The sequence below is a fragment of the Anolis sagrei genome, chromosome 2 (assembly GCF_037176765.1).
Source record: "Anolis sagrei isolate rAnoSag1 chromosome 2, rAnoSag1.mat, whole genome shotgun sequence".
In the NCBI taxonomy this organism is placed as follows: Eukaryota; Metazoa; Chordata; class Lepidosauria; order Squamata; family Dactyloidae; genus Anolis; species Anolis sagrei.
The window spans coordinates 48,780,997-48,794,671 of record NC_090022.1 but is presented as its reverse complement, the minus strand read 5'-3'; the positions used below and the strand labels follow the sequence as shown (position 1 = coordinate 48,794,671).

The 13,675-nt window shown below is 38.3% G+C and overlaps 1 protein-coding gene across 2 annotated transcripts in view; it reads left to right on the top strand.

Annotated features, from left to right (window-relative positions):
* LOC132769377 (protein SSUH2 homolog) overlaps window positions 1–13,379 on the top strand; it is a 34,982-nt gene extending 21,603 nt beyond the window's left edge. For both annotated transcript variants that reach the window (XM_060766294.2, XM_060766295.2), the window contains exons 8-13: window positions 513–575; window positions 3,766–3,854; window positions 5,035–5,127; window positions 8,337–8,442; window positions 9,214–9,327; window positions 12,773–13,379. In XM_060766294.2, coding sequence (XP_060622277.2) covers window positions 513–575; window positions 3,766–3,854; window positions 5,035–5,127; window positions 8,337–8,442; window positions 9,214–9,327; window positions 12,773–12,913 — 606 coding nt within the window. In that variant the 3' untranslated portion in view covers window positions 12,914–13,379. The remainder of the gene's footprint in view (window positions 1–512; window positions 576–3,765; window positions 3,855–5,034; window positions 5,128–8,336; window positions 8,443–9,213; window positions 9,328–12,772) is intronic.
* Window positions 13,380–13,675: the final 296 nt, after the last annotated feature.

Below are 13,675 nucleotides of genomic sequence, written 5' to 3'. Positions count from 1 at the left end.
ATTTTGTATCCACCCAACAAAACAAAGAAAGCTACTTCTACACAGGGTGTGTCTCTTTTAAAGCAGGCAGAAATAATACTTTTAGATGGCATTGCTATATACTGCAAAACCCTAGGCTAACTTCTTAGTGCAACCTAAGTCAAACCTATTGCCGTGCGACAAAAAATAAAATTAAAATAAAATAAAAATTTTCTGTTGAAGTGCTACTCCTTTTTTATTTCAATGAGAAGTAAGCACATACTACTTATTCTGAATGATGCTCCATGACTCCATCGGGTTTTTTTATAGAGTGGAAATGAGCAAATGCTAAGCAATTAGTTTAGTGAGGCACTTATGCTAATATTAAGCATTAAGTATATCCATATCAAGGGCCAAAAATGTGGTGTAATGAAGATTGGAATAGTAATACAGGACCCTTCATTTTGTAATGATTTACTGTTTGTATCTGAAAAATTCTCACCATTTTGACTTTATGATTGACTATATGATTAATTCTCTGCCTTTCATTTCAGAACTGCCCAAACTGCAAAGGACGTGGGGCAATTAAGTGCCTATCTTGTGAAGGCACTGGCAAGGTTTGTTGAAAAATTACAGAATGATTATCCATGTTTTTGGTCTGTATTCATTGGAGTAGAAAATGGACACCAAAATTGCTCTTATGAAAAGGCCACATCCTATAGGGTGGCTTAATTCCTAGTAAATAAGAAACAAAAAAGAACAAATGCACATTTTAAAAGACAATTGGAGAAACAGAAATGGGAATTTCCACAAAACAAACAGTTCCTTTTCAGCAGCCATTTTCTCCTCTTAATGATCCTGTGAGTTCTAGAATTCAATTTTATATTTAAAATATTTGTTGTTCTTGTCATTATTATGATATATCTTCAAGATTATTCTGAGGATACCTTTGCCTTGGGAAAGTCATAGGCAACAACAAAGATGGATGGAGGACAAACAATGTCTGGCTCAAGGCGGGGCCATGAGGGGACCAGAGCACACACAAACCCTCATACACAAGGCTGTATATTATATTTTACTTTGCTGCCACCAATTTATTATTTCATAGGCCACCTCCTTCAATAGGGTGTTTAAAAAGTCACACAAACTCTTCAGTTGAAATAAAACAGGAATATGTTGTTTATTTTGTTCTTGAACAGTAAATAAGCGTAATGGTTTCAAATAAATTGTCAGGCTTTACTTTTTGTCAGAGAATATTTTGAATCTTTTGAATCTTCTTTTCTCACCAGCACTCTAATCACTATAGAGGCCTAACATTTCCCAAAACTCTTCCTTCCCTCCTTCCCCTTCAAAACTCCTAACTCTTTTTCAAACACCAAACTCCCAACTGAACTAAACTATGGCTGTCTCAGCTGCTTCCCTTTCCATCGGGCTGCCCATCTCCAGTTGCTAAGAAATTCCCTCCAATTTCATCAGCCAATCAGACTGTGCTTCTGGCTAAGAGGCTGCCCTGCCTGAGCGCTCTCCCCCCCCCTCCTCTCCTTAGCTTTTGCAAGCCAGGCCTGTTTCTTTTAACATATTGCATTGTGTATTTACTTTGTTTTTATTTCATCTTATTTTATTTTTGGTGTTATTATCATCATTATACTTTATTGATGTATTTTTATGTTGTGTGTATTTGTTTTGCTGTAACTGTTGGGCCTGGCCTCATGTAAGCCGCCTCAAGTCCCCTTGGGGAGATGGTGGCGGGGTATAAATAAGGTATTATTATTATTATTATTATTATTATTATTATGTTAAAAGAGTATGAGTTTCAACTACTGGATCAACCACTGATGCTTTGGAGAATTAAATGGTTGAATTATGTAGATCTGTTTCTCTGCCAGGAAATCATTCAAATAGTCATAGGTTACTTGTTTATGTGCTACGGACTGGTTATCCTCTATGCAAATTGGCAAATTAGTGCAAATTAATCTTGGGTCCATTTTGGTCTCCTGTAACAATGAATCAAGAAATACCGAAGCCTTCTACTGATTTTTTGCATCCAGCTTCCATTCTTCTATCTTTCATGGCCTTCCTTGATAAATGTTTAACTAGCATAATTTACCATATTTTTCCTGATTCTCCGAATAAAAAAGCTATGGTTGTCAGCTTCAGAACAAGCTAAGTTCATAAACTATGTTATGTGGATATGTTGAAACTCAATGTATTCTGAAGCTGGTAAACATATTAATTTCCTGCTTTGGCTGAAACCATGTTTTTCATGTAAAGATGTGAAATGCCAAACCATTTGTTATTTTAATGCTAGTTGTCTCCTTATGTGCATTTGTGTTATCTTGACGAAGAACCTCATATATAGAACATGATTTTTTTTTGTTTTCACTAATGCATTTTTCTAATTTTCATAACCTATAGCACATTAAAACTGTTATAGATGTTGGAGGTTGTATATAAATGTTTGCCTCTAATTTATTTAAAATGTATATTTGTAATTACGCCTTTGTTATGGCAAGATAACATTTTGATTTGTAATATTATCATATTTCTGAAACTACCCCTTTATGAATAATGGGATAGCAAATATTAATTTTGTTGCTGTGTGCCTTCAAGTTGTTTCCTACTTATGGAGATCCTAAGATGAACCTATCATGGCAAGATTTCTTCAGAGGAGTTTGTCAAGTATTTCTCTCAAGCTAAAAAGTATAAAACTTGCCTAATGTCACTTACTGGGTTGCCATGGCTAAGCAGGAATTCAAACTCAGGTTTCCAGAGCTATAATCTAACTCTTAAGTCACTACACCAAGCCAACGCTGAGGAAATATCACTATCTTTTCTGATAGTAAATCTTTACAAGTTAGAAGAGCCACTGATAAAATTCAGCTACTAGCAGATTTGTGAGATTCCTTCAAGATTCATAGATATAAAACTTGTATCCCAGAAATAACCCGATGAGGACCAATCACTTAAGTTAGCTGTGACATGCAGACAGACATCTAGAAATGAAATATGGAGCATATTTTATTATGGAGTTATTGCTAGACAGCAGAATGTCCCATTGCTTGGCTGGGACCCTTTATAATCCACTGCAGTGGTTAGTCCAAATGCTTCTTCCAGCATGTTTTGTGAGAACAAGAAATGCAAAAGCTTTGGAAGAAGTTGCTTGATGTTGTTTTGCTATTAGTAAAGAAGAAAGTGTAATAGTGGGGCACTGGGCTGTGTGATGTGGAAGTGCATCTTTGACATTTGGCAGGAAAGAAAGGTGTCCTGCTGGTGCTCCAGGAGAAGTTACAGGGCAAGTTCAGCAAGGGGATACCTTTTGGGGAATTTTTAAAGGATATTTTATTTCTAGAAGAAAAGAAATTCCTAAAAATCAGGTGATGACCCAAACGTTATGAAATTTGGTGGGCTAACAGTGGGTGATGTGTTCTCTAAGTATGCTGATTTTAATCCCAATAGCCCTAAAAATGATGGGAAGGGGAAACCAAGAAGCCCTTCCCCATTGCCACCAAAGGGTTGGATCCAGCCACATTTTTTGGCTACCCACTCATTTTTGGGGGGCATGTGAAAATGGATCCAGGGGTCTACCGAAACTCCGCCAGCAGAAACAGATTGAGGTTCAGCTGAAACGCACAAGCCTAATATCCATGTTTGAACCTGCAGCCAAGTTTCAGTGGATATAAAGGGACTACTATAATTATCTATACAAAAATTTAGTTTGTGCCCTGTGGTGGAAATCATAATAAATAAAATGAAATAAAATGAAATAAAAACCTTTTTTTAGATAATGTTTTGTTTCTTTAAATGTAGAAAAAATGTTCGGCATGCGGTGGGAGTGGAACCAATACACTGGAAGACAACAGCATCTGCTCGTGGTGTTCAGGGACAGGAGACAATTGGTAAGTGAATAGATGGCTAGGCTTCTAACCAAAATCTCATTTGTATTGTTGTAGTATGACAGAAGGCAATATTTGGCAGCTCCTGGTAATTTTTTCAAATATAAATTGATAGATCTAGAATCTTTCAATAGAGGAAATTTATGTTTTCTTTGGGTTTGAAAAGGGATTGTTACATCTGGAGAAGTCAGGGGCTGCCAGGCAGTATTGGGAGCTGTCTAGAGACCCAGGGTATGCTGTGCCCAGCCTCATGGTGACAATTTTTGCAGGTTCTACCAAAATCTCCCATATTCCTGTTTCACAGATGGTCTTTTAAAGCTATGGCTGAGATCCTGGATCAGGGAGATGTAGCACAAAGTTCTGCTAGGTGGAACTATGTCACGTGTTTTTCCTCAGCTCTTCAAGCCTACATTTTCTGAAGGATGGGGTTGGCACTGGACAATTATCTCCTACTCCTTTTAATCAGCCATGTTGGTGTGGGCTGCAGCTGGTAAAAGCTGGGTTTGTGAGGGTATTTTGATTTTAAAGAGCATTGGTGGATAATTCTGACCTCCTTAATGGGCAAAGAAGCAAGGATAAAGAATTACTTGCAACTTCATCACATTAGGGAAGTGTATGGCAAAAATTGTTCTGGCAAAGTAAAAACTCGGTAAGCAAAAGGTAATGCTTTCCCTAACAAGGTTACTTTTGGCTCCTCCCGCAATTTCCCCTTCCACAAATTGGGGAAACATTTCATTGTAAACCTGGGAGCAACTAATGCTATCGCATTACAGAAATGGCCAAACAACCAGATGATTAAAAAATATATACACCTCATGACCACCTAATGAAACATTTTAAAAGAATGCTGGTCCTCACATTTAAAATATGCAAAGAATGTTATATCCTACATTTGAAGCCAAGCTAATGTGATGGCAAGAGTGGCTTCCCAGATTTTAAGTGTAGCACTCAGTGGAATTTAGTAAAGGGATGAAGTGGTTAGACACAATTAGCATGTATGCCTGCATAAAACTTTAACAGCCCAGATTAAAAAGCTTGAGTGTTGGATAGGTTCCAGGACAATATTAAATATCATGGGTTAAAAAAAGAAAATCTAATTATCTGAACACTAAAGAATTATGCTGACTGTGTTTTCTAGGACTTATAAAAGGTATTATTTATTTTAATATCCCCATATATGTAGTTGCTTTAGTTGTCGTAGCAATGGATGGCTGAAGTGTTACCGTTGCAATGGGACTGGTGTCTTGCTATTTCATACGGAACTTACAATCACCTGGTAAGTTGAAAAAGTGAAGCAAGTTAATCAAAACTCTCTAGTCCAGTTACCTGAGCTGTAGCATTTAAAGGTAGAATTCAAAGACATGGGTGTAGAATCAAAAATATAGAGGTGGAAGAGACAACAAGCGCTCTCCAATCCCTCACCTTACCATGTAGGAATGCACAATTGAGGGTTTTAGTCTGGAAGATCAGTATGCAGAGCGATCTTGCCACACCTTAGAGAATAACTGAGAAAATGAAGAACTGAGAACACTTCACCACATGAGTCTGAGAAAATAGACTTGCTTTAGCAGACATTGTTTTACATGTTTTCTCACTTAGGACCTCTTCACATGGCCCTTTCAGGCAGTATAGTTGTGCTGCCAATTGCTGGTGAAAGGGAAGGTGTGTGGGATGGTGTGTGGCATCCCACACACCCTCCCTCCTTCCCCATCACATGGTGGGGACAGAACAGGGTGTGTCTGCACTCTGTCCCCATCTGATGGGAAAAATGGCAGCAGTGCACAGCAACGTGCACCAACGCACATTGCCCCACCATCTTTTCCTCCACCATACGGGGAAAAGGTGAGGAAAGTGCGGGTAGCTCTGTTAGAGCTACCCAAATAAACATTTTCCTCCTTTTAGTGGAGGAGGAAGTGTCTTTTGGCACTTTCACCCCAATTTGGGAGAAATATGGGCTGGGCTTGCCATGCGTCATGTGATGGCACATGTCAGGCTCTGTTTTTGCTGTGCAACAAAGCGGCAAAATGAGGCAAAAATACCCCGTGTGAAGAGGTGGTTAGCCTCTGCCTCACATGTAGCATTTGAGATCTCTGGTAGTGTATGCACTGTGGATTCACAAGATGTACATAAACTTTGTGTGTGTTATTCTTATGAAGGAAAACATTGTATTCTAAAGCACTATTGAGCACACTCTTCCTCCTGGTGACATACTCTCTTCGCAGATTTGCCAAAACATTTAAGGCAAATAGAGTATTTTTAACAGTTCTAATCATAGGTTTCCAGAACTTGAATGCATAGGTCTCAGAAATGTAAGGACTTGAGGGCACAGCTCATTGTAAGAGTAGCAATGTATCATGGGGAGGGGGGTAATAAGTTCTGCAACTGTTGATGTGCCCTGCCATACACATTTTCCCCACTTGCATGATAACAAGGATGTGCTTTCAGCTTAACTCATAATATATTTGGGCATATTATTGGCAGCAACCATTCCTGATTGCATTATAACGCTAAATATTGGCATACTGAGAATATACAATAATATAGATGGGTTCCTGAGTGAAATGTATATAACAAAAATACCACTTGTATAACATAAACAATGATATAATTCAACAACAGTATATAAAATGCTGCACTGTTAACCTCACAGCGACAGCAAACAGTATGGTGCAAACTTTTAGTACAGTCGTATTTTCTTATAAGTAGCTTGAGTAACAGCCTACCACAATTCAACAACAATATATACACATGCTGCACTAGATCTAAACTTTTAAAGGACACAACCAGACCGGAAGTTGATAGATTGATATGGCCACTCACTCTTACAAACATGTCTAATCTGGCCATTAGAACAGTCAGGAAATACTGGAATCTTATTAGAGACATCCCGGTATGCGAGAAACCCCCATTGATAGCACACAAAAGGACTCGAAATATTGGTGATATATTAGTACACTCAGATGTAACCCACAGAACCCCGTCCCCTAGGTCGGTTTTGGTCGGCAACTACCGTTGTGGACACTGTTCAGTTAGTTCGCTACTGGTGGAAACTAAAATTCTCGTACATCCACATCTATCATTTGAGTTCAAATTTTCCCATTTTGCGACCTGCACCTCAAAGGGATTAGTTTATTTACTCATTTATAGTTGCAATCTTTCCTATGTGGGTCAAACTCGCAGAGAGATAAGATCTAGGATTATTGAACATAGGAGTAAAATCAGAAACCATTCCAGGGAGTCTATACTCTACAAACACTTTGATGATTCACACCATAGCCCAGAACACTTTAAGTTCCATATCCTTGAAATGGTCACTCATTCCCAACAAATTGATTTCCACAACAAACTTCTACGGAGAGAAGCATACTGGATTTTTAGATTAAGGACAGAATACCCACATGGTTTGAATGAAACAAATTTGTACAATTGTTACACATAATTTCTGGACCTTTACTGTACTATGCATCCCTTCTTAAATACATGGAGAGCACCCACAGTGCCATCTGGTGGTTGCTGTTCACAACCCTTGCTCCTATGGCTTTAACTGACCTTCACCTGAAGTAGTTCTTCCCCTTTAAATGGAGGAATACCAAAGACCTTTCACATACTCGCAGCCAGAACTAAACTCAAAGCAGAGTATCTCGTGAGTACCCTCTCTTATGTGTAAATACTGGAATATTTCTACAATATAACCATTCTTAACTTAATAATTTACAAAACTTACAGCCACATTACGTTCCTTTTGTATAGATACCAACCCAAAAAGATTTGTATCTCCCATGGAGAACATACTTTCATGTGCATAATTTTGTAAGTATTTAAATGTATTATCAAATGTATTATTTTTCAAGTGTATAACTTTTGGAAATACTAAAGTGTATTGTAACCTATGATGTTTAGTGATACAGATGTTCTATATGTATGCTACTGTAGTTGATTTGTACACTTACAGTCCACCAGAGGAAGGCCTGAGGTAGGCCGAAATTGGTCGTGGTCGGCTGTCCCACAAGCTACTTATAAGAAGACACGACTGTACTAAAAGTTTGCACCACATTGTTTGGTGTCGCTGTGGGGTTAACAGTGCAGCATGTATATATATTGTTGTTGAATTGTGGTAGGCTGTTACTCAAGCTACTTATAAGAAAATACAACTGTACTAAAAGTTTGCACCATACTGTTTGCTGTCGCTGTGAGGTTAACAGTGCAGCATTTTATATACTGTTGTTGAATTATATCATTGTTTATGTTATACAAGTGGTGTTTTTGTTATATACATACTGAGAATATGTCAGTCACTACCATCCAGTAGAGGATTTCCTCACAATTTAGTCCACAAATATAAGGGAATAAGTCTCATTGAAATCAGTGGACCCTTTTTTCAGGACATGTGTATATTTTAGTCATTTAAGTGGGCTGATATGTGTTGTGCACAAATGATATGTGAGCAAAGCTCACATATGACAGAAGTATGTTTTGCGCCACCAGGAAGAACAACATCTTAGAACACATTGCAGATAAGGAATCTGGTCTCCCAATATACCTTTTGCAAGAAGCAACAGGAGAAGAAATACTTTGTGATGAAAATTTTGCGGTAACATACTCTTAACTTAATGACTTCTGTTTTTGTTTTGTTTTGTGTGTACATCTCTCTGTGTGTTCATATACAAAGATTATGGAAGATAGCATCTATACCTTGAACACTGACAAAGACACATTTTCTATGCAATTGAAGACACTCGATCCTTTCCATGACACTATGGGCAACCAACATAGAATACCTTGAGGATCTATTCTTTGGCTTTTCCATATTTTTTCACAGTCTGGAATTGGAACTTTTACCTCTAGATGAATGAAAGATAGTTAACATTTTGAAGGTACAAAATATTTTCATTGTGATTCAAGGTATAGTTACCATATAAGGAGTGTCCCTATGGATGAAAGTCAAGAGAATAAAAGCTGTCTCTCTCATATGCCACCATTGCACACAGGAGACCAGAATTGTTGAAAGACATTCTGATGTCAGAACTATGGACATGTCTCTTGACATTTTTCAGATCACAGGGAAATTAGTGGCATTTGAGATCTGATCCACCATCCCAAATTGGTTTCTCACCACTGTTCTACTAGAGTATGAAGTAGAAAAGAAATATTCTGGACACATTGAAATGCCACACTCCTGAAGCAGGACAAGTTGCACCTACCAAAAGTTCCTCTTCAGCACATATATTTCTAGTACAGAAAGTTTGTCTCCTTTCCTGTACCGTAATTCATAAACAATAGTGCCATCACTTCTTGGTACTTCTGAAGTACTAAAATAGAGATCACAAATGAATGTGTAACAATGTTCCCATTTGTATGCCAGGTATTTCCCATTGTTGATTTCCCAGAGTTATCCATTGAAGACTACTCAAGAGCATGTATTGAACAACATCGAATGCAGTTTTCCTTAGGAGGTGTTCATCATATCCTGAAACAGGTGGGTGAAATTAAATGAATGAAATATTTAAAGGACTGTTTTTTCAAATATTATCTGTAAAACGTTTTTTGATATGTATGAGTCTGAGTATAGATTGGCATTGCTCTATATAAATTAAATACCATTCTGGTGGAAGCAGGCAATAAATAAATAAATGAAATATAATTGGGTAGTGTGAATACTCTCTCTCTCTCTCTCTCTCTCTATATATATATATATATATGCCTTCAAGTCATCTGTCACAATATTATGAATTGCATAGGGTTTTCTTAGGCAAGAAACACTCAGGGATGTTAGTCTTTGCCTTCCTCTGAATATAGCCTACAGCATCTGGAGACCATTCATACTATTCAATTATATTTAATATATTTACTTTCTCCTAGAGTGGTATTCAAATTAATTTATAGTATGTTTTAATTGAAACAGAGCTGTTAAAAACCATATGAAGTTTTAAAGGTATTAAATAGTACCTTTGATTAAAACGGTATTTTAAAACACTAAGCAGTTGAAACACTAATGTACACAATGCATCTAAAAACATAATGCCCAGTTAGATAGCATCTTGTCTCCCAAGGCTGAAAACCTGTTTAAACAAATAGGTCTTTGCTTGCCAGCAGAAAGATGACAAAGAGTCGGCTGTAGATGTTATAGTAATGGACAATATAAACTTTCTAGGTTTTCTATCTGACTCACATTGCAAACTCATTAAGGATTTGGTTCAGTGGGCTAGGTCCAGGTTGCACTACTGGCTATTTTGAGTAGGTCAGATGGAATTAGGTGTGTTATATCTGACCCTACCATCTCATCAGACACCGCCTCCCATCACACAACATTAATCTATTTCTGGTGGGGCTCAGTCCCTGAAGAGAGGTGCAATCATGTCAGGAGGCAGCAATGGCAACATGGGAAGCTTTCCAAGTTGCTTTGAAAACAACAGGGGCAATCTGGGTGATGATGCTTCCCTCCATGGGATGGGGTGAGTGGAAAGGCAGGTAATGCTGGGTGTCAGATGATGGACTCCCCCCATCGGGCCCTGCCAGAGTCACCACCATCTTTGGCAAATCCAGGAGTAAATGTCATGAGCCCCCTAGTATGAGAGGTACAAAAGATGTTATTTCGTGTAACAAAGGGGATGGAACACTTTCTGGAGCAGTTTTTAAAGGGGTTAAAATAAGGTATCTAAAATGCCATGAACAGAAAGGGCCAAGCAAGTTTTCAAAATATATTATTATTTTGAGCAAGCAAAAGCACTTCTAATGCACAGAAAGGTTTTCGCAGCATTTCTAAACCTACATCTGAAATATTGTGATGTATTTACACCCACAGTTGTACACATTGAGAACAAGATTGAACTTTAGAGTTTAGCATGTTCCTCTATGTGACTTTTCTATTGCTTTACACTGCTCCAGAATTGCCACAGGACTACTCTCATTGCCTCATCCCTACTGCATCTTAAGATATCTGCAACCTGAACAGCAAATATTGAAAAACTTTTGAACCTTGCCCAGTGGCAAGAAAACTTATAATATTTTTCATTCCTGTGTGCAAAAATGAATATGATGATGATGATGATGATGATTGATGTGTTTATTTATACCCAACTTTTTATCTCCACAAGGAGACTCAAAGTGGTTTAGACAAATGAAGAGACAAATATCCTTGCCTTTCTGTGACATAGGACAAAAGCATGAGTCCTCTTTGTGCCTTCCTGGGTCATTCAGAGATGCAGAAGTGTGTATCCTGACCCCAAACCAGTGCCTTTCATCAGTAATGGACTGGATGGGGGCAAACAAATTGAAACTTAATCCAGACAAGACAGAGGTAGTCCTGATCAGTTGGAAGGCAGATCATGAAATAGGAGAATAGGGGTCCAGCCTGTGTTGGATAGCATCACCCCCCGCCCCATGAAGACAGAGGTCCACAGTTTGAGGGTTGTCCTGGAGGCCCAGATATCTGAGGTGGCCAGGAAAGCCTTTGCATAATTAAAGCTTTTGCACCAACTGTACCCATTCCTTGAGAAGCCAGATCTGGCCACAGTGGTACATGCCTCAGTTACATCCCCTCTGGATTACTGGAACGTGCTCCACATGGGATTGTCTTTGAAGAGTGCTTGGAAAATTCAGCCGGTCTAAAGAGGTTGCTAACTGGGACTGGCTACAGAGAGTGGACAACCTCCTCAGTGCAGTAATGCCTCTGGCTGCTGGTCTATAGTTGGGCACAATTTGAAGTGCTGGTTATGACTTTTAAGGCTCTAGATGTTTCAGATCCAGGCTATTGGGCTGGCCACATCCCCTTGTACAAACCTGCCTGGACCTTGAGATCTTCAGAAGAGGCCTTTCTCTTGGTCCCACCTTCATTGCTGGGAATGAGAGAGCAGGTCTTTTCAGTGGTTGCCCCTCGACTCTGGAACTCCCTACCCAAGGAAGCCAGGATGGGCCACTCACAGCTGTCCTTCCAGCAGCAGGCTAAAACCTTTTTATTTAGGAAGGCTTTTAAAGATGAAAGTGTCTAAGATCTAGTCAGGGGATGATGTGGTTTTATATGTTTTTATGGATTAAATCTGAATTTGTATTGTCGAAGGCTTTCATGGCCGGAATCACTCAGTTCTTGTGGGTTTTTTCGGGCTATATGGCCATGTTCTAGAGGCATTTCTCCTGACGTTTCACCTGCATCTATGGCAGGCATCCTCAGAGGTGAGGTCTGCTGGAGCTGGGAAAAAAGGGGTTTATATATCTGTGGAATGACCAGGGTGAGACAAAGGGCTTTTGTAAGTTGGGCTAGGTGTGGATCTTTCAACTGCCCACCTTGATTAGCATACAATGGACTGACTGTGCCTGCGGCAAACTCTTCTTGAAGGGTGATTAGATGTCCCTGCCTGGTTTTCTCTCTGCTGTTTTTGCTGTTGCCAGATTTTGTTCATTTTCATGGTTTCTTCCTTTCTGTTGAAATTGTCCATGCTGGAGCTGGGAAAAAAAGGGGTTTATAAATCTGAATTGTTTTAATACTATTGAAATTTAATGCTGTTTAATATTTGTATATTTATATATTTTAAATTGTATGCTGATGTTTTTATGTTAAGCCACTTTGAGTCTCCTGCAGGAAAGATAGAGGAATAATAATAATATCCTATCAATGCATGGGCATGCTCTGATTAAATCAGACTGCATAGGAAATGGAGAAGAAGCTTCCATTTGGTCTTGAATTTTTTGGTCTTGAATCCTTTATAACTAGCATAATAGCTTTCTGCAACTTGGACCCCTAAAACCTCATTGGACTGCAACTCCCATTGCCTGGCCAAATGAGATTTATAGTGATTGTACTCTGGTACTTCTGAAGGGTGCTGGATTGAGAAGATTTGCATTTGGATGTAGGTGATTCCCTAAATGTAATTTAGACTAATTACAAATCTAATTATATTGTTATGTTATTTTTTTTCTTTTTGCAGAAACAAACCATTGAATTTGTGCCAATTACAAAGGCTGAATATGAATGGAAAGGAAAACTCTATTCCTTCTATGTTTTTGGCAAAGAGAAGAAAGTCTATACCAAAGACTATCCAGCAAAATGCTGCTGTTCAGTCATGTGACACAGATCAACAAATGTGGCATTTCCCTACCAAGTGATGCATCCAATTTCCATTATTTGTCCTTTACAACATCTTACAGGATTTCAATGTGTTCAGAGATTTTGTTCTCAGGATGATATATTATTGAGAGATCCTTCCACGGAAGTATATGGCTGGAACTGCTTTGTGATAGTCTTCCAACAACTGTTTTTGGATGCAAATGGAGACATTATTAGTTACACTATACCACAAACCACCCAAGTCAACTATTTTGTTTTCTCTGTGCTGTACATTAGAATACACGATTATAACAATTCCATAAACATCTTGTTGAAGGACATGATGTTGCACAAACCTCTGTATTGATTTATTCCCCTCTTGGTTGAAGGTTGAAATGGTTAAAATACCATTTCTTTTTGTGGAGAAAATATTTTCAAATAACCTTGCAAAACAATAAAGTATTGAAAGATGGATTGAGACATATCAAGACACCCTTTGTTGATGAACATGATTTTTTAAAAATATTCTTTAAATTTGAGGTTGAGGTTTCAGCTGCCAAGTTGCTTAGTGTAATGCTACATAATTGAAGCCTTCAAGGTGTAGCTGTGTTGAAAATTGCATCTTTTAGTGCAACTGAACATGGAGTTCATTGGGGAGAAAATTAACCAGTTTAGAACTTTGCTCCAGTCTCTGCTGATTTGTAAAAGCCAGAGTAGAAATTAGTTTTCCCTCATTTCCCTGAATAGACCAGGCTACACACTTCTTTTGGTTATAGAAAGAAGT